The sequence below is a fragment of the Globicephala melas genome, chromosome 11 (assembly GCF_963455315.2).
Source record: "Globicephala melas chromosome 11, mGloMel1.2, whole genome shotgun sequence".
NCBI classification, from domain to species: domain Eukaryota; kingdom Metazoa; phylum Chordata; class Mammalia; order Artiodactyla; family Delphinidae; genus Globicephala; species Globicephala melas.
In genome coordinates this window covers 37,029,507-37,050,624 of record NC_083324.2, presented here as the reverse complement: position 1 = coordinate 37,050,624, position 21,118 = coordinate 37,029,507, and the positions used below count along the sequence as shown (strand labels likewise).

Here is a 21,118-nt window from a genome sequence, read left to right as displayed (position 1 = left end):
ATAAAACAGGGCAAGATAAGCCTCCCTTCACCCCTCCCTGATTCTTGACAACAGTTAATGAAAAAATTTGAGTTTTATATTTTATATATATAAATGTATCAATAAAACTTTCCTTTTGGCACTCATCAAATAAATACTGGATCTCTAAGTGGCACTGTGTTCTATTGCTGGGTATACAACAGTGAATAAGACACAGTCCCACCATCAAAGGGTTCATAATACAAAAGAGGTGACAGTTGGAAAAACAAATATCATAAGTACAGGATGCTACAGAAACCTGTAGGAAGCCATACAACTCTGCAAGGGAATCAGAGAAGGCTTTAGAGAGGAAGGGATTCCAAGCGAGAACATGAAGGACAAGCAGGAATAGCTAAGGAGGAGTGGGAAAGAGAGGAGGGCCAAAGGTCAGGAACAGAAAATGAGAGAACAGAGGCCATGAGATTGGGTTTATAAACCAAAATAAAAAATTTAAAATTTATCTTGAGAGCAATGGGAAAGCACTAATGGATTTTAAGCAAGAGAATGCCATGATCATTTTTTGCATTTGATAAAGATTTTCGGGATATAAGTAAAGAATGGGTTGGGACAAGATAAGAAGAGAAACCAATTAAGAGGCTATTGCAGTATCGAGAGATGGTGGTAGCTAACCTAAGGTCTGACAACAAGGGCAGAAAGAAGCGGAGGGATTTGTGAAGGTTAAGGGGGAGGGCACAATAAGACCTGTAAGTTCACTGAATAAGAAAGCTTAGAGGAATAAAGGATAACTTCCAGCTGGCTAGGAAAGGACACCATTACTGAGCTAGAGCATAAGAGAAACAGATTGTGGGGCAAACAATGAGACATGCAGAATTCAAGGTGCCTGTGGGAAATATCCATGTGGGAACGTCTAGAAGGCAGCTGCAAGTGATCTGAAGCAGAGAAGAGACACCAGTGATAAATAAAATTGGGAATTAATATAATACAGATAAAAATAATAGCTAATAATTACTGAGCCCTCATGTGCCAGGTTCTGAACTAAGTACTTTTCATGTTTAATTTCATTCAAGGATTACAAAAACATTTTAAGGTAAGAACTATCATCCCTATTTCATAGATTAGGGAAATAAAGCTTTGAGAAAATAAAGCTTGGAGAGGCTTAAGTTGCCTAAAGATCAAAATGTCAATGAAGAGTGGAGCTGCACTTAAACCCAAAACATGGACCCCAAAGCCCATGCTCTCAGCATCATGCTATTCCACCTCCAAAATCAAACCTAACAGCCACAATTTATTAAATAATTACTATGTTCAGGAGCTGTGAGTAATACATACTTTTTTTTTTTTTTTACCCTCATTTACTCCTCAACAGACCAGAGTTAAATAAGGCACTTTCTCTCCCTCCACATGCCCAATGCACACACCCATAGTGTCAGTGCAGAGTCATACGGTACATATCACTCTTACTTTTCTATTCAAGAACCCAAGAGAACTCCTATATTCCCAAACTCAAAATCATCTCACCCCAGAATGAGCACAGATGCCTTGGGAACCCTCACCAATATTCAACTGAACAAAGTACACACCAAATAGAAAACACCTTGGCCACAACCAGGACTTTGGTAATAAAGAAGTCCATTTCATTGAACCAATACCAAATTTAAAAAGCTACCCACTCTATTCCCAACTTTGTCAAGGCCTCAGGAAAAAACAGACTATTTACGGAAAAAAACAATAAAGGTACAGCATCTGCTGATGATAATCTCTAGAGAAAAGTAAGAAGCAAACCTACTGCATTCATGAAATCATCATTCTTGAAGAGTATTCTCAGCAAGTGGCCCAGCATACACTCTGGATCAGCTCGACCTACCAAAAGAAGAGGGGAGGAACAAACAAAGGAATGAGTAAGTCATCCCAGTCAAGCAACTCAAACCTCTGGAAAGGCACCTGGGTTGTTTTAAGTACTATTAAAAGGCCAGCAAAAATTAACAGAAACAAAGAAAAGATTCTTTTGATGAATCAGATTTCATAAGGAGCATTCTTTAAAATTAAAAATGACAATAAAAAATTTGAGACACTGCTCTCTAACATTCCCATCTCCCAGCATATTGCCTACACATCAATGCTGAATTAAATAAATGAGCACTAGACCCAGACCAGCATCACTAAGAGTATACAAGGGTCTACAAAAGAATCATAAAGGAGCCTAAAAGAATGAAAACCCATGACTTCCCAGACAAAGAAAGGAAGGAAGCACAACTTCTTTTGATGAGTGGCCTGGAGAAGATAGGCTCCAAGTCCAATCTCTCAACTATAATGCCAACAGCAGTACAAATGTGTCCTCAAACCTGTAATGAACACTCCAGGTTTGGGGGACAGGGGGAATCCCGCCAAGCAATCACCAATTCTAAAGATAAAATAAACGTGGTCATCTTAACTTCTGAGCTCCTGGGGAAAGAAAGGAGGCCAGGAACCCAGGATTTACTCAACAGACAGCCTAAATGTAAAAGAATTACTTAATGGTTGGGAAAATTACTGGTTCGCTTTTAAAAGAGATATCATCAATTTAATTTTCCTTTCAGAGTGGCAAATTTAGTCAAAGGATACAATTTAGGATGAAGAAAAGATGTAAGCTGCTGATATAAAGTTTTTACCAAGCTGTAATTAATATCCCAAAGTAATTCACAAAAACAGAAGTTAGAGAATGGTACTATAAAAACAAACGTGGACCTCAGATTACTTAACTTTCTCTCTTTATAAAAGATGAAACTGTGACCCTTATTTTTATTAATAGAAATTATGCCTAATGACAAATATGACTTAACATAAGAGTTAGGAAGGAAAAAAACTGTCTTTAAATTTCTACTGAAAAAAAAGGCATTCTTCTCTCCCTTCTTCCTCGTTACCATTTCATCCTTCCCAAGGCAATGTCACTAAGCATGATCACCTCTTGAATTCTTTTCACAATCCCATGAATTAACTTAGTTTCTTTTCACTTTCCTACTATTTCATGCTCTGATTGCCTTACTGCAGATGTTAGCCCAATAGCCGTTCTCAAAGTCACAAGTGGAGATGTCTACAACAAGAGCAGCAGGTAACATCACATAAACAACTGGGTACTCAATTTGAAATGCTTAGCTTACTTACATTTGGGAATAAAAGTCTAAGAAACAGAAATAAACCCTGGAACATTTGGGTGGATATACAATGTTCTTATTTTTGTAAGTCCCATTCATTCTCACTATCTCTCCACATACAAAATGTCAGACTCTTCTCTCCAAAAGGAACTCCTGGTTTTATAAAGAGAAAATTTATATGCAGTGTGGGCCCACATGACATAAGCTTTGCCCACTGGTAAGCTACCTTAGAGAGAACATAAAATAGCAGTCTCAAGTCCCATACAGTTCTGTATTATAGCAAATTCCATGCCAAAGCAGGCTGGTTTGTCATGGCTCTAATTAAATTGGCCCAAAAGAAAACCACATTAACATGAGATGGCATATTTTAGCTGTTGGAACACTAAAGTAGACATCAAGAAATCCATTCATTCATTATTCAAGGTTCCAAGCATCAATTTCATAACTAAAAGCAAGGCACTGAACGCATTCTCAACCACATCTCCCCGTTAATAAAAGGATAATTATTGTTGTTAGAAAAATGAAGGCACAGAGGATAACATCTTTTGGTTTAAAAGTCAGAAAGACAGAACATTTTTCTCTTTTAAAATCTTTGTAATCATATCAACTGAGTCAATAAGGTATATCTATATAATTTAGTTCCTTTAAGTTAGCTTCTAGTAATAGTAATCTTCCATTTAATAGGTAAATATTAAAAGTATTTCCATTTTGCCAGGAATTTATTTTTCCTCTCTGCCCCCACCTTGAGCAATATTTTAACAAATAAATTCTATTTCAATTGAAAAATATTCCTTATATTAAGCAGTTTTCTTTTTTTTTTTGCGGTACACGGGCCTCTCACTGTTGTGGCCTCTCCCGTTGCGGAACACAGGCTACGGAGGACGCACAGGCTCAGCGGCCATGGCTCACAGGCCCAGTCGCTCCACGGCATGTGGGATCTTCCCGGACCGGGGCACGAACCCGTGTCCCCTGCATCGGCAGGTGGACTCTCAACCACTGTGCCACCAGGGAAGCCCTAAGCAGTTTAGAGCCAGGCTTAAGAGAACACAGTCTCACCAGGATGTCGATCATCAAATGGGTCTGGATCCCCCTTACGATATTCTTCAGTTTCTTTTTCAATCAATTCAGACATCCTAGCACAAAGAGAAGACAGGGTCAATTCTAGACAAGCATACAAAAAAAAATGTATCACTACCTACAATAGTCAAACAATCAAGGTACAAAATAAAAGCAAAAAATTAGAAAAAGGGTATTTTCCTAACAAACATAAAGACCTAAACAACTATCTCATAAAAGTTTCCACTCCCAAATCCATTCTTCTCTCCAACTCTCCTGTCTCAAATAATAGCACTATCCCCTCAGAAGCCAAAAACAAGGAGTCATCATTAAAACTGTCCTTTTCTCCCCATCCCCCACAGCAATAATTCCTATAAGCTCTACCTACAAAATATCTCCTGACTTCAATCATTTCCTTAAATTTTGACCACTCCTACCCTTGTCCAGACCACCTTTATCAACTTCTGGACTACCTGCAATAGACTTTTCCCTGGTCTCCTTGTTTCTTGCTTCCATGCTTGACCTGACACAATACACCTCCAACTTTCAATGACTTACCCTCAACTTAAATTAAACCCAAGCACTGCAAGGTTTACAGTAACCTGGCTTTTGTCTGCATCTATGACCACTTCTTGTACTCCTCCACCCCTCCTTTATTAAGCTACGGTCACATGGCCTTCCCTGCTCTTCAGAGTCCAAACTCGTAACTGCTCCAGGACCTTTCTAGGTGCTGTTACCTCAGCCTGTAACATTCTTCCACCCACCCAGGATCCCACCCCTGCCCTAAGCAACCACTCACCTACTTTTTCTCACTAAAGATTAGTTTTGCCTGTTCTACAATTTCATATAAATGAAATCACACTCTTTTTTTTTTAATTTTATTTTATTTATTTATTTACTTTTGGCTGCGTTGGGTCTTCGTTGCTGCGTGCGGGCTTTCTCTAGTTGCAGCGAGCGGGGGCTACTCTTCGTTGTGGTGCGTGGGCTTCTCTTGCTGCGGAGCACGGGCTCTAGGCATGCAGGCTTCAGTAGTTGTGGCTCGTGGGCTCTAGAGCGCAGGCTCAGTAGTTGTGGCGCACGGGCTTAGTTGCTCCACGGCATGTGGGATCTTCCCGGAACAGGGATGGAACCCGTGTCCCCTGCATTGGCAAGCGGATTCTTAACCACTGCACGACCAGGGAAGCTCCACATATACTCTTTTTATGTTTGACTTCTTTCACTCAGCACGTTGAGTCATCCATGTTGTTGCACGTTATCAACTGTTCTTTTTTATTCACACTTTTTTTTTTGAAATAAGAAAAATCACTTTCTGAGTACCCTAAGGACTGACATTTTAACCTATTATAATGACAATCAAATAAAAGGCTTTCATGCTCTCCAGTATCTAGGATGCTCTATCCTAACTCAAATTTTCCTGCATGCTTTATTTCCACAAAACCATACTTCTAGTCTTAAGGGTTAAGCTCCCTGCAAAAATTCTTGCCCACTCTGGTATATTTTTCCCCATCAAGCCTTAAAAGTATTTCTACCTTTTCTACCTTTCCCCCTAAACTCTGAAAACTCTCTTTGCCACAAAGGATGATCACATAAAATGTATTTTAAATTACATATTATAAGATCTACTAGTATCTTCAGTGGAAACTAAGCAATATAGCACAGCAGAAGTTAAAAACATGGATTCTGGAGCCAGATGGCCAGTGTTCAAATCATATCTCTTCCCCTGTTTGTGACTTCGGTCAAGTTATTTAACCTCTCTGCGCCTAATCTGTAAAATGAGGATAACAGTCCCTATCTTACAGAGTTTCCCTGAAGTAAAAGTTAATATATGTAGTCTGCTTAAAACAGAACTTAAGTCAGAGCTATTTAGGTGGTGTTCCTATGGAAACTGGGAATCAATAACAAATAGAAAACGAATTAATCTAAGGTAGATATTGATGCAATGGGGCAGGAGGGAGCCTTCTGGAGGTAGTACTCAAGTTCTATAATTTGATCTAGGTGATGATTTTGTAAGTAAACAATCCATCCCTCAGTATCCACAGAGAATTGGTTCCAGGACCTCCCAGGGATACTAAAATCCTCTAATGCTCAAGTCCTTTGTATAAAATGGCATAGTACAGTTGGCCCTCCACATCCACAGAGTCAAGCAACCGTGGGTGGACTATAAATTATATCTCAATAATATAAAAAAAAAAACACAAAACCTGGGTTAAGCTCATACAGCTTGGCTCAATGCCAGTCCTTTTTCACAGAATTAAGTCGAAGTCTTGATTATAATAAATAAAACAACATAAAAAATAAAAAGTCAATCAAGTTATAGAGTTGTACATTCTTCTTAGGAAAATAGCCAAAAGATCATTTTAAAAAATAGTCAGTAAAGGAGCATGTAGGCCTGAAATTCATTTGCTTTTCATGCAATATACCCAAACTGAAGCCAGTTTGCAGGGTGAGAGGGATGACAGATGTGAAGATACTTTAGGAAATAGCCAGTGAACTAACAGACCCACAATTTGAAGGATGGTAAGAGTTTTGCCCCTATCTAAAATAAACTATACTCTGAATTCATCCTACTGTCTCTTAAAGTCCCAGTCTAACCTTAAAGACCTTTTTAAGCTCTTGCTCCATATAACTTTATCTTCCATTCCTACCTTATATTCACCCTCCACTCTGGCGGGGCCCATTTCCTCACTGCCACAAAAACATGCCCCAGTTCATTCTCCCCTAGATACATTTTTCAGTCACATTTGAACTTTTCCTAGAAAACCTTGTCTCTGCTTTCAATCAAGGTATATTCTACCAACTTTCAAGTCCCTGTTCCAAGGAACCTTTACCTCATCCTACACTGGAAAGCCCACTGGAATTGGAGTTAAAACCCAGTATTTTAACCTTAGCTTTCTACTGCCTGGCTATAGTCTTTTGGGTTTTTTTGTTTTGTTTTTTTGTTTGTTTTGGCCACGCTGGGTCTTTGTTGCTGCACGCAGGCTTTCTCTAGCTGCGGCAAGCAGGGGGGTACTCTTTGTTGTGGTGCACGGGCTCCTCGTTGCAGTGGCTTCTCTCTTGTTGTGGAGCACGGGCTCTAGGTACACGGGCTTCAGTAGTTGCAGCACACGGGCCCTAGAGCGCAGGCTCAGTAGTTGTGGTGCATGGGTTTAGTTGCTCCGCAGCATGTGGGATCTTCCCAGACCTGGGATCAAACCCGTGGTCCCTGCATTGCAGGCGGATTCTTAACTACTGCACCACCAGGGAAGTCCTATAGTCTTTTGCAAGCAGCTCAGAGGATGGCGGCTATCTTTTAACAATGTAGCTCTCACACTTTTAGTGACAAATGAAGAAGCTGAGGTTCAGAGAAGTGTCTCCTACAGTTCTGACACACAAAAGGTCCTCAAACATTTGTTGAATGAATAGAAGAAATGGACTCATTCAAATTCTTTCCATTCTCCTAACCCCTAGAATATTTACAAACCACACTGCCAATCTAGCACTTCATTATATGCTATTTTGTACTACTATGCATTTTTTGGAGCCATTAGTTGCCTCCCAGATGGTTATCTCCTTGAAGATAGGGTCCCTCCATTTAGGCTTTGCACTGCTGAATACCATAGCATAATGACAAAGTTCAGGGTCAAATATGATAATTAATATGAAATAATCCTGAAAATAAAGTTTTTTGGTTTTGGGGTTTTTTTTGGCCTCACCACGCAGCTTGCAGGATCTTAGTTCCCTGCCCAGGGATTGAACACGGGCCCCGGGAGTGGAAGCACCGAGTCCTAACCACTGGACCGCCAGGGAATTCCCGAAAATAAAGTATTAAAAAATACCTTATATTTTATATCTTTTGAACAATTAAATGAATCTACCACTAACACTATCATCCCCATTCATGACTCTCTCCTCCTTTCAAAGGTACATCAATCAATAATCCACACACGTTAAATGCACAATACTTAAGATTCTTTAATTCACTGTGGCTGCACTTCAAGTAGCTTGTGATTAATAGTTCTTAATGTCCAATGTCTCTACAAATGAAAATCCACTTTCCACCAGTCAGCAATAATCCTTTCCCTAAAAAAAAACTGTACTTTCACATGTTCCCCATCTATCAAGAGCAATTAAGAACAAAGCATTTATCCCTGTTTAAACTGTCATAAGATCATAGTTCTCTTTATCCCTAGAGAATAGATCATTGCATAAACAAAGTTTTTTTTCTCTGCTATGATATTACAGATTAGATGTTAAAGAGCCCCATGTTCCAGAGGCTTCCTGCTCAGAAAAACCATGGGCATCCCAACCCAGCCTTTTTTTTTTCACTTTCTCTTCTTCCTTAACACATTCATTCAATAAAATTATGTCCCACACAGTTTACTATGTACCAAGCATTGGGCAAGTCAGTGTCTGAGGCAACACAAGGAGACACCAATAAAAATGAGTAGTACCTGACTTCAAAAAAGACTTACAATTTAGTGAGGAGACACATGTAAAAAGATAATTATAATACAAGTGGTAATTAAAATGGGGGAAAGATTTTTTTTAATTGAAGTATAGCTGATTTACAATGTTGTGTTAATTACTGCTGTACAGCAAAGTGATTAAGTTATACATATATATACATATACATACATTCTTTTTTCAAATATTCCTTTCCATTATGGCTTATCATAGGATATTAAATATAATTCTCTGTGCTATACAGTAGGACCTGGTTGTTTATCCATTCTATATATAAAAGCTTACATCTGCTAATCCCAACCTCTCACTCCATCCCTCCCCCAACCCCCTTGGTAACCTCTATGTCCATGATTCCATTTCTGTTTCATAGATAGGTTCATTTGTGTCATATTTCAGATTTCACATATAAGTGATATCATATGATATTTACAGACATGATTTTTTTTTTCGGTATGTGGGCCTCTCACTGTTGTGGCCTCTCCTGTTGCGGAGCACAGGCTCCGGACGCACAGGCTCAGCAGCCATGGCTCACGGGCCCAGCCACTCTGCGGCATGTGGGATCCTCCCCGACCGGGTCACGAACCTGTGTCCCCTGCATCGGCAGGCGGACTCTCAACCACTGCGCCACCAGGGACGCCCCAAGACATGATTCTTGAACTGCTTCCTGAAAGGACTAGAGCTTGCCAGGCAGATATACCAAGGAAAGGCATTTCAGGCCAAAGAAACAGCAAGTGTAAAGGCACACAGACACTGGAAAATATGGTTCTATTCCTCTCTGAAGAACAACACTATGAGGCAGAAAAAGGAAGTACAGACTAAATCATAAATGGCCTCATAGGCCACTCTAAATTACATTTCATTCTGAAGGAAAAGGGTGCCAGGGAAGAATTATGAGCTGAGGTATGATATATTAGAAGAGGGTAAACTGCAGACAGAGGAATAATGCACACTGCCTAATGAGCCAGTCAAGACACGATCAATACCTAATAAAGGAAGTGCGAATGGGGAAGAAGAGGAAGCAGAAACCCTCAGGGCTTGGTGACTAAGTTGTGCTAGTAAAGGAATACACTAGGGAGAATGGTTTTCAGTTTTTAGTTTATAACTATTTACACCAAGGCAGGGAGCACAAAAGCACAAACTGTGAATGAAGAGGGAGGTAGGATGAAGATGATAAGCTCTATTTTGAACACAGTATGTTTCAGGTGTCTGTGGTATAACCAGGTAAACATGTATACACCAATCAGCTGAGAAATGGGTCTGAAATTTTTAAAAAGAGGAGTCTGCAGTGAAAATAGAAATTTGAAAGTTAACATGAGAATAATTTTTTAAATCATGGACAGAGATGAAACTATCTAGGTAGAATACTTAGGGTGAAGAGAGAAGAGAACCACAAACAAAACCTTGGTGCTAAAACATTGGCAGGAGAAGAACCTTGGAAAGAGAATGACAACAAAAGGGCCTGAGAGGAAAGGGAAGAAATTTTTACAAGGTTCAAGAAGTAGAGAGATAAAAGACTAGTTCCGACAGGGAAAAAAAATGGATTGAGAATTCATGAAGTGAGCCTTCCTTCCTTCCTTCTGTCTTTCTGTCTCTCTCTCTTTCCCTCCCTCTCTCCCTTCCTTCCTTCCTTCCTCTCTCTCACTTTGCTTCATCTGGGTAGCCAGAAATTATTTTGCTCTGAGAAGTGAGAATAAACTAGAGAAAGTGAAAAGAGAAGAAAGAGAAGTACTGAAGGCCCATTCTATTCTCCTGAGAAACTATTTAATGGCCTACATTATGTCAATGCTTATGCAGGGTCTGAATGAGTGTTGTAAGGTCAGACCCAATGACCCCATTGATTTTCTGGCAGAGTATCTTTTCCAAGAACAATCCTGAAATGCAGTGAAACTTTAAAGATCTCGTGTCATATACTTTTACAGAGCTGGAGATGAGTTTAACATTGTAATTTGGAAAATTGCTTCAAAAATGCTTTTCTAGTTTTGGGGAAATTTTTTTCTTCCTGCAAACAAATATTTTATTAAGTAGAACCATTAAAAAAACTTCTATGGAAAAAAAACCAAAAAGAATTCACAAAGTGAAAATGTTCTATAACATTCTCCAATTTTTCCTTTTTTTTTTTTTTGGCCACGCTGTGTGGCTTGCAGGATCTTAGTTCCCCAACCAGGAATTGAACCTGGGCCCACGGCAGTGGACTGCCAGGGAATTCCCAATTTTTCCTTTTTTTAAAAAAGAAAAACTTAATTGTTCATACCTGGTAAGGATAGGTACCATGTCCTGCCCACTGCCATGTTCCTTTTCCCACTGCTCCAGCAGGGTAGTGAGCTCAGCTTTGGAGTCCACATGTACCGCTACTGTAGTCATGACTTGGCCTAAGGAAGCAAAAAAAAAAAAAAAAGAAAAACACACACACACAAATGAACACAGGCAAATAAACTTGACATACTTCCTATGAAAAGAAAAGTGAGGAGGGAGGAAAAAAGGGATGCACAAGCAAGGGAAATAACTAAAAGCATGGGAAATTTAACCATTGGACCCTGTAGATAATTTTATTTGTGGTACAGTGGGAAACCCAGGATTGGGAGCCTGGATACTCATCAAGTCATGACAAGTCTTTTCTTCTCTCTCAACCTCAGTTTGCTAGACTGTCAAATGAGACAGGGTACTGGATCAAAATCATGATTCTTAACCTTTCTAGGATCAGGAATTCCTGAGAATCAGACAAAACCTATGGTTCCTTTCTCCCCTCAGAAACACACATACAGGTATCCCTGCTTTTCAGAGAAGTTCGCTTTATTCCATTTCGTTTTTATGAAAGAACTACATTAGTATCTGGTTTCGTTAACGCAAAGAAATCTGAAGAGGACTTCTGCTTTTACGAAAAAAGGCTAAAAGCAAAAACAGCGTTGTTTGCTTTGCAGCGCCATTATAAATGCAGTGTGCACCCCAAGCAGTGAGAGTGGCCCCGCCAAGCTCCTTCCATGGGAACTACACTCAACAGCAAGCTGCTACAGCTTTGAATTGTGCCTGTGAGCATCTGTGCTTTATCTCAATTTCTGTACATCCGTTGAGCAAGATGTGTCCTAAGGTAATTGCCTCTTCAAGTCATTTCAGTTTACGAAAGGTTTCACAGGAACACTCTACAATCTGTACCCATACACCACATGTATAATAATCCCAAGTCTAGATCTCTGAGGTACAAAGCTTTGAGGCTTTTTTTTTTTTAATACAGAATACAGCAAAAACTACTCCCAGAAATATTTTGCTCTTGTAAGTCTTCAGGGAAAGTTCTATGACAGATAAGCAACACATTCCTGTTGATTCTTAACAACAGATCAAGAACTGAAGTGGATATCATTACCAACATGAAAGCTGAGAAAGAATATTATAAACCCATTTGTCCTTCAGCCTTCCTAATCTGTCTCACAGCTAGCTGATCTTCTGGAAGGATAAGAGGCTGGAGAAAGGCATAAAAAGTTGCTGGGTTGAGTGATCAGCCCAGGGGTACAAAAGGACAGGGACGTGAGACAGGCTCTGAAGGAGCCGCATGTGACATCCACACGGGGAAGAGAGGTTTATAAGGAACTCCAAAAGGAATAAATGAGACCCAAACGTTTAGATGGTTTACAGATCAACTTCTTTGCCAAAGCAGTCTTAGGATCAAAATGTCAAATCCTGCCATGCAAAATGTGTATTTTCACAGAAATAGCAACTGTTCTGTAAAAAGTTTCAGTCCACAAAGGCATTACTAGCTCATCTAGGATTATTGTTCACTCTTCTACCATAAGACCAAAAGATATATATTTACCACCAACTCTCAAAATTTTAAACGTTTATGTTTTAATCAAGTTGATGCAATTCTAATAGAAGAGTGATTCATGTCACCTGAGCTACCCCTTACTCCAAAGGATATTTCCAAAAAAGAAAAGAAAAAAAAGTTAAAATGCTTTTCTACAAAGAATCCACATTTTCAGTCTTTCTAGCCAAAGATATACTACAGATGTGACCAACTAATATGGATTTCTGACCTTAACTTGAAAGACCTAGGCTGTATTTCTGACTGCAATCTACTAACTATATATGCATTTTTTAAAATAAATTTAATACGAATAATTATAGATTTGTAAAAAAAAAAAAAAAGTTGCAAAGATAGTAGGGAGAATTCCCATATACCCCTAACTCAGTTCAGGTTTCCCTAATGTTATCTTATTTTATAGTGATATGCTGTCAAAATTAAGAAACCAAAAACTGGTACATTATCTTAACTAAACTCCAGACTTGATTCAGATTTCACCAGTTTTTCCATTCATGTCCTTTTTCTGTTCCAATATCTCATCCAGGATACTACATGACATTTAGTTGTCATGTCTCCCTAGTGTCCTCTGGTCTCTGACAGTTTTTGAGTCTTTCCTCATTTTTATGACCTTGCCAATCTGGAGGAGTATTAGCCAGGGGGTAGAGAGGGGCAATAATTTAACCAATTTTTTTCAACAGTAAAATTTTATGCTAAGGTAAGAGACCTAGAGACTGGGCAAAGTAGTTATATGTGGTAACAACAAAATTAATCTCTTAAGACACATCCTAAAAGTGCAGGAAAGAGATGGCTTTACTGGTGCATTCTACCAAACATTTAAAGAAGAATTAAGATCAATCCTCAAATTCTTCCAAAAATTGAAGAGGAGGGACACTTCCTAATTTTTTACATAAAGCCAGCATTGCCCTGACACCAAATACAGATTAAAACATCACAAGAAAACTATAGACCAACATCTTTTATGAAAATAGATGCAAAACTCCTTAACAAAATACTAGAAAGATGAATGCAGCAGCATATTAAGAGGATTAGATATCATGACCAAGTGGGATTTAACCCAGGAATACAAGGGTGGTTTGACATATGAAAATCAATTAAAGTGGGCTTCCCTGGTGGCGCAGTGGTTGGGAGTCTGCCTGCCGATGCAGGGGACACCAGTTCGTGCCCCGGTCCGAGAGGATCCCACATGCTGCGGAGCGGCTAGGCCCATGAGCCACGGCCGCTGAGCCTGCACGTCCGGAGCCTGTGCTCCACAATGGGAGAGGCCACAACAGTGAGAGGCCCGCATACCGCAAAAAAAAAAAAAAAAAAAAAAAAAAAAACCCAACAGCTAACATTATACACAATAGTGAAAGACCGAAAGCTTTCCCCCTAAAATCAGAAATAAGACAAAGATGCCTGCTTTCACCACTTAAACACTGTACTGGTGTTCTAGCCAGAGCAATTGGACAAGAAAAATAAAAGCCATCCAAGTTGGAAAGGAAGAAGTAAAATTATCTTTATTCACAGATGACATGACCCTATATATAGTAAATCCTAAAGAATCTATAAATAAAAACTATAGTTAATAAACAAGTTAGCAAAGTTACAGGATATAAGATTAACACACAAAAATTAGTTGTATTGCTATGTACGAGCAATAAACAATCCAATATGAAATTAAGAAAACAATTTCACTTAAAATAGCACTAAAAAGAACAAAATGCTAAGGAATCAATTTAAGCCAAAAAGGCACAAGACTTCCACAAGGAAAACTACAAAACATTGCTAGAATAACTTAGAGAAGACCTAAATAAATGGAAAGACAGCCTGTGTTCATGGATTAGAAGACTTAATATTGTTAAGAAGGCAATACTCTCCAAAGTGGTCAACCGTCAGTACAATCCCTACCAAAATCCCAATGACCTTTCTTGCATTAGTGCAAACATCAATCCTAAATTTATATGTAATTGCAAGGGATCCTGAATAACCAAAGCAATCTTGAAAAAGAAGAAAGTTAGAGAATTCATACTTCCGACTTCAAAACTACAAAGTTTGATCATCAAAATAGTATGGTACTGTCATAAGGAAAGACATACATACCAATGCAATAGAATTGAGAGTCCAGAAATAAAATCTCACATTTATGGTCAATTGATATTCAACAAGTGGGCCAAAACCAGTCAACAGGGAAAGAATTTGTTGAAACACCATTAGACCATTACTAGAAAGACCAATGTTCTTTCAACAAATTGTGCTGAGACAACTGGATATCCACATACAAAGGAATGAAGTCGGACCCTTGCCTCACACCATGTACAAAAACTACCTCAAAATGAATCAAAGACTTAAATATAAGAGCTTAAACTATAAAACTCTTAGAGGTAAATCTTCATGACTTTGAAATTGGCAAGGGATTTTCATCTGACATCAAAAGTATAAGCAACAAGGGAATAGATAAATTGGACCTCAACATTTAAAACTTTTGTGCGTCAAAGTACATTATCAAGAAAGTGAAAAGACAACCCACAGAATGGAAGAAAATCTTTGCAAATCATATATCTGATAAGGATCTAGTATCCATAATATATAAAGAACTCCTACAACTCAACAATGACCAAAAAAACCTGATTCAAAAATGGGCAAAGGACTTGAACAGATATTTCTCCAAAGAAGATATACAAATGGCCAACAAGTACATGAAAAGATGTTCAACATCATTAGCCATTAGGGAAATGAAAAACAAAACCACAATGAGATACCAATCATACAACTAGGATGACCAAATGCAAAAAATTAGAAAATAAGCACTGGCAAGGGTGTGGAGAAACTAGAATGTACACTTCTGATAGGAATGTAAAATGGTATAGCAGCTACAGAAAACAGTTTGGTGGCTCCTCAAAAAGTTTAAAAAAAAAAGTTAAACACAGAATTACCATATGACCCAGCAGTTCCACTCCAAGTTACATACCCCAAAAAATTGAAAACAGATATTCAAACACTTGTACACAAATGTTCAAAGCATATTCACAAGAGCCAAAAGGTGGAAACAACCCCAAATGTTCACCAACAGATAAATGGATAAACAAAATGTGGTTATATTCATACAATGCAGTATTATTCAGCCGTAGAAAGGAATGAAGTACTGAGTCATGTTACAGCTGTGGATGAACCTTTAAAACAATACACTAGGCAAAAAATGTCAGACACAAAAGGTCACATAGTCTATGATTTTATTTATATGAAACATTCAGAATAGGTAAATCCATATACAGAAAGCTACCTAGTGGTTGCCAGGGACTTGGGGGAGGGGGAAATAGGGAGTGACTACTTAATGAATGTAGGGTTTCCTTTTGGGGTAATGAAAATGTCTTGGAACTAAGGTAATGGTTGCACAACATTGTTAATCTACTAAATGCAACTGAATTGTGCACTTTAAAATGGTTAATTGTTAATTTATGGTATGTCAATTTTACCAAAAATTTTTTTTTAAATGGGGGAAAAAAGGTCCAGGAGGGAATGCCTCCTGGATAACTTAAGCAATCAGCCTAGTAGGGCTTATAAAGGCAAAGTTTAAAAGAAATACTACCTCTAACAAAGGTCAACTCAAGGGCATTAAAATAGTAAAATTTTAGGGCTTCCCTGATGGCGCAGTGGTTGAGAGTCCACCTGCCGATGCAGGGGACACGGGTTCGTGCCCCGGTCCGGGAAGATCCCACATGCCGCGGAGCGGCTAGGCCCGTGAGCCATGGCCACTGGGCCTGCGCGACCAGAGCCTGTGCTCCGCAACGGGAGAGGCCACAACAGTGAGAGGCCCGCGTACCAAAAAAAAAAAAGTAAAATTTTAGAGTTCAATTTAGAAACACACATGTACTTCTGGTATCATTTTCAAAATTTCCAATTAACTATGCCTAAAAATAATTATAACTTTGGGAATATTCACTTGCCCAGGGAAAATATAAATTTAAAATAAGCTAAAATAATAGTATCAATGATAATTCATTTTACTCTCAATGAAAGATTAACAAAATGCAAAACGTGCAGTAATCTTGTTATAGACAAGACAGTGAAGGTACATTACTCAATTCACCATGTTCCAAAGTGAGTTCTTTAGGTGGTATGCAGAATTTATGGCCTGTCTAATAGTGATACAATAGTTACCAATTACTGAATATCTGTATGAGATAGACATTTGGTTTAAGTAATTTATTTACATTATTCTGAATTTTCACAACCACCCTGCCCTTATTTTACAGATGAGGAAAAGGGCTCAGAGAAGTCCCCAAGACCACTCAATTGGTACTTGGTAGAAAAGGGGTTCAAGCATTCAAATTCCAACTCTGTCAACATACCTGTGAGATCTTGGTCAAGTTATTTAACTTCTCCAAATCTCAATTTCCTTATCTGTAAAATGGAAATAGTTGTTGCGAGGGTTAAATGATAACACTGTCCATACAATGGAATAATATAAAGCCCTACAAAAAATATGTAGAGGGAATTCCCCGATGGTCCAGTGGTTAGGACTTGGCGCTCTCACTGCTGGGGCCCCGGGTTTGATCCCTGGTAGGGGAGCTAAGATCCCGCAAGCCACGCACTGCGGTCAAAAAAAGTCTTTATCCTGAAAGATGCCTGCCAAAGTATTTAGGGGTGCTGTGTCTGCAACTTATTTTCAAATGGTTCCACAAAATAAATATATACCACATCTACCTACTAAGAGAAAGCATGGCAAAATATTAATAACAAGTGTTGAATCTAGATGGATAAGTATTCATTTTCCATTCAATTTCATTTTACACGCAGAATTTATGGTCTAATAGTGATACAATAGTTACCAATTACTGAATATCTGTATGAGATAGACACCTGGTTAAGTAATTTACTTACATTATTCTGAATTTTCATCACCTGGGCTTCCCTGGTGGCACAGTGGTTAAGAATCCGCCTGCCAATGCAGGGGACCCAGGTTCAAGCCCTGGTCCGGGAAGATTCCACATGCCGCGGAGCAACTAAGCCCATGCACCACAACTACTAAGCCCGAGTGCCACAACTACTGAACCCCGTGCACCTAGAGCCCATGCTCCGCAACAAGAGAAGCCACTGCAATGAGAAGCCCACGCACCGCAACAAAGAGTAGCGCCCCCTTGCTGCAACTAGAGAAAGCCCACGCGCAGCAACAAAGACCCAACCCAGCCAAAACTAAATAAAGTAGGAGAAAACTAAAAAGAATTTCCTTTCCTAATTTGGACCAACTCTCAGTACACTGTCAAGTGAGAAAAGCAAAGAACACTCTTTGCTTTTGCGTGTGTGTGTGTGTGTGTCTGTGTGTGTCCCTGGAAGAATATATAAGAAACGGATAATAACTATTACTTCTGTGGCAAGTAACTGATCTTCTGAAGGATAAAGGTAAAAGATTTTTTTCACTATATGTTACTATCCTAGCTCTACCATTTTCCACTATTTTGTTACCTTTTGTAACTTCTGAGTTAATCCATAAAGCCTGTTCTCTTCTAATACACAATACTATATGGCCTATTTGGCAAAAACTATCCCAAAGCCTAAAAAAAAAGTTCACGCGGGGCTTCCCTGGTGGCGCAGTGGTTGAGAGTCCGCCTGCCGATGCAAGGGACACGGGTTCGTGCCCCGGTCCGGGAAGATCCCACATGCCGCGGAGCGGCTGGGCCCGTGAGCTATGGTCGCTGAGCCTGCGCGTCCGGAGCCTGCGCTCCGCAACGGGAGAGGCCACAACAGTGAGAGGCCCGTGTACCGCAAAAAAAAAAAAAAAAAAAAAAGTTCACGTTAATGATTCCCATAAGGTTAAATTCTGAAACAAATGCCTGTAAGCACTCTTCTTTTAAAAAAAAGAAAGGGGGGCTTCCCTGGTGGCGCAGTGGTTGAGAGTCCGCCTGCCGATGCAGGGGACGCGGGTTCGTGCCCCGGTCCGGGAGGATCCCACATGCCGCGGAGAGGCTGGGCCCGTGAGCCATGGCCGCTGGGCCTGCGCGTCCGGAGCCTGTGCTCCACAGCGGGAGAGGCCACAGCAGTGAGAGGCCCGCGTACCGCAAAAAAAAAAAAAAAAAAGAAAAGGGCTTCCCTGGTGGCGCAGTAGTTGAGAGTCCGCCTGCCGATGCAGGGAACACGGGTTCATGCCCCGGTCCGAGAGGATCCCACATGCCGCGGAGCGGCTGGGCCCGTGAGCCATGGCCGCTGGGCCTGCGTGTCCGGAAGCCTGTGCTCCGCAGCGGGAGAGGCCCCAGCAGTGAGAGGCCCGCGTACCACAAAAAAAAAAAAAAGAAAGAAAGAAAGAAAAAAACCCACTGGGAAAAAAACCCAAGTTTGGAGCTTCAAGTAAAATTTACCTAATAATTAGTATAACATATTAGATCATGTATAACAATACTCTATTACTGTCCATGACCATGACAGAAACAACATTGGTAACAAACCAACTTCAATCACTTCAAACCAACACGTGGTTCATTCCACCAGATTCCTCCTCAATAAAGTTTAACTACTGTACAGCAGATAACATAGTAAAACACTGTGCTCAGCAACTACTCAAGAAACGTTGATCATAAAAGGATTTCCTTCATAGTTCCCAAATTCTGTATCTATTATTTCCTTTACATCCAAAAATATATCACCACTCGAAAATGGATAAGTGTAATATACAAAACCCAAATCTTGACAGCGTCAAGAAGAATAGCAAGTCGATTCCTAAAAAGTCTAATTATGCAAGCTTACAAAAACCTTAAAAGTAAACTGAGACAAGATTACAGGACAACACTGCCAATGAACCCCTCACTCTGTACATTAACAAAGCGTTTAGAACAGGAAGATGCTGTTAATAATTAAAACTTGTAGACTAATTAAAAGGCTTCATTGAAAAGACAGTAAGGAAAAACTGAGGCCAACGTGACATAGTCAAGGACGAGTCATCTGGGACTCAAAAAGACCAAAACTACTTCTTCAGCACAAGCAAAAGCCAAGCGCTAACAGTGCAATAAGAGGAAGTGAGACGCAAACCGTCTAGGAAGAGGGAGTTAAGCAAATGCCTGACATCCAGTTAAAAACGACTGTAACCCCCGGAAATAGGATCCCGGGAAGCTTGGCGGGCACTCCAAGGTTTGGCTCTAAGCTGCAGGACCCGGACACCTCTCCTTCCACCCCTCCCCTCCATCATGGGGGCGGGGGGGGGTGTGTGGGAGGAGTGCCCAGAGAGCCCGTCCCCCCTCGCCGGACGAAGAGCCGGGTGGGTGCAAGGGGAGGTGGCACGCGGCCGAGGGAGGAGAGAGCCGGCCCAGGTGACTGGAGCTAGAGGCGGAGACACAGTATGGGAAGGGGGCCGCCATACGACATGGAAGATGGAGCCACCCACCCCCACCCCCCGGCCCGTACGTAACGAAGACTGGGAGGACTGAGAGATAAAAGGTGATGAGAGGAATGAAAGGCGCCCCTCCCCAAGACAGGGGTGGGCACACCCTTGCCCCCCAATCCGGGCGGAAGAGTTACTCTTGGAAAGCTTCTTTTGCGGACTATAGGAAGAACGTGGAGGCCCCGCCCCTGAGCCAAGAATCTGGAGGATGAAAAGTACTGTCAGGCCCCGGACCAAGCCTCCCGGGAGGCCCGGCCCGCCCCCTCCCAGCCAGCGGCCCAGGCAGGTGCCGCCCCTCCCCCAGCCCGGCGCCCACTCTCCCGCCCGACCATGCACCCTGTCTCCTCGCGTCCCTGCCACAGAGCCGTCTCCCTCCCTTCCCCACTCACCTTCCCGGGCGGCTCCGCCGCTCCCCGCTGACCCCGCCAGCCGCCACAGCTCACACACGCCGCTTCAGGTCCCGCACTCTCTCCCCCTCACTCACACACAACGCGACCGCGACTCCGGAGCGGCCCACATATTATGCGTCACTCGTTCGCTACGTACGCTGCGCGCGCGCGCGCATCACCCGACTTGGCGCGAGGCTTGCTGGCAGGAGGCGGGAGGAGAACGCTAGGGCGAGCGGAGGAATATCTACGAGCGCCGAAGTCGCGTGGAAAATGAAGTTCCGCCTCTAGGGGCGGAGCCCACCAAGTCTTGATTGGCGCGTGAGCAGTTTTGCCCCGCGCGTTGACTTCTGGGGTTTGTAGTTTTTAGTGTAAACGAGAACTGCTACGTACTCATTGGCTGCTCAGGAAGGCGGAAGCGAAAAGCGAGAGACGCGATTCTGCCAGCCCAAAGCTAGAACGGCTGGATACCTTCCCAGTACTTTATTCGGCCCTGTGTGACAGGGAAGAGCCGTTGATTTATTCTCCCATTGGCCCCGTTATACCTAGAACCTACCAGGATCTAAGAAAATATTTCCCGAAGTGTATGAGAAATCACATCAGTCATTAAGCAGAAGGCTCTGGTCTTCCTGTTCAAGACCTAGCCTGTAGGATCAATAAATATTTATCCTAGGTATTACATGTGAGGCAGAGAAAAGGAAAAAATTAAAAAGACATAGATTAAGGCAGAGCTGACCTCAGAGGTAATCTAATTCCTTTATTTTGCAGCTGGGAAAAGTGAGACCCGGAGAGAGTGACTTGACTCACATCACACAACCAATTAGCAGCAGAACCAGAACGACTCCTGACTCTGACTTGGGGATCCCTTTTTGGAGACGTGAAAGGTAAACTCCACAACTGAGCAGAATCTCTCCCTGACAAGATCCTATCGAGCCTTTATCTCTGGGAGTCCTGAGCAAGT

At 41.1% G+C, this 21,118-nt stretch overlaps 1 protein-coding gene across 11 annotated transcripts in view; it reads right to left on the bottom strand.

Annotated features, from left to right (window-relative positions):
* Window positions 1–20,285, bottom strand: part of DCAF1 (DDB1 and CUL4 associated factor 1) — a 93,239-nt gene extending 72,954 nt beyond the window's left edge. For 4 of the 11 annotated variants that reach the window (XM_060308884.1, XM_070046633.1, XM_070046635.1 and 1 more), the window contains exons 1-4: window positions 20,161–20,285; window positions 10,861–10,978; window positions 4,167–4,243; window positions 1,766–1,839 (exon numbers count right to left, since the gene is read on the bottom strand). In XM_060308884.1, the coding sequence (XP_060164867.1) occupies window positions 1,766–1,839; window positions 4,167–4,243; window positions 10,861–10,970 (261 nt within the window). In that variant the 5' untranslated portion in view covers window positions 10,971–10,978; window positions 20,161–20,285. Of the gene's footprint in view, window positions 1–1,765; window positions 1,840–4,166; window positions 4,244–5,065; window positions 5,306–10,860; window positions 10,979–16,751; window positions 16,804–20,160 lie in introns of those variants that run through there. The other 7 variants (XM_060308883.1, XM_060308886.1, XM_060308885.1 and 4 more) reach the window with 7 other exon arrangements.
* Window positions 20,286–21,118: the final 833 nt, after the last annotated feature.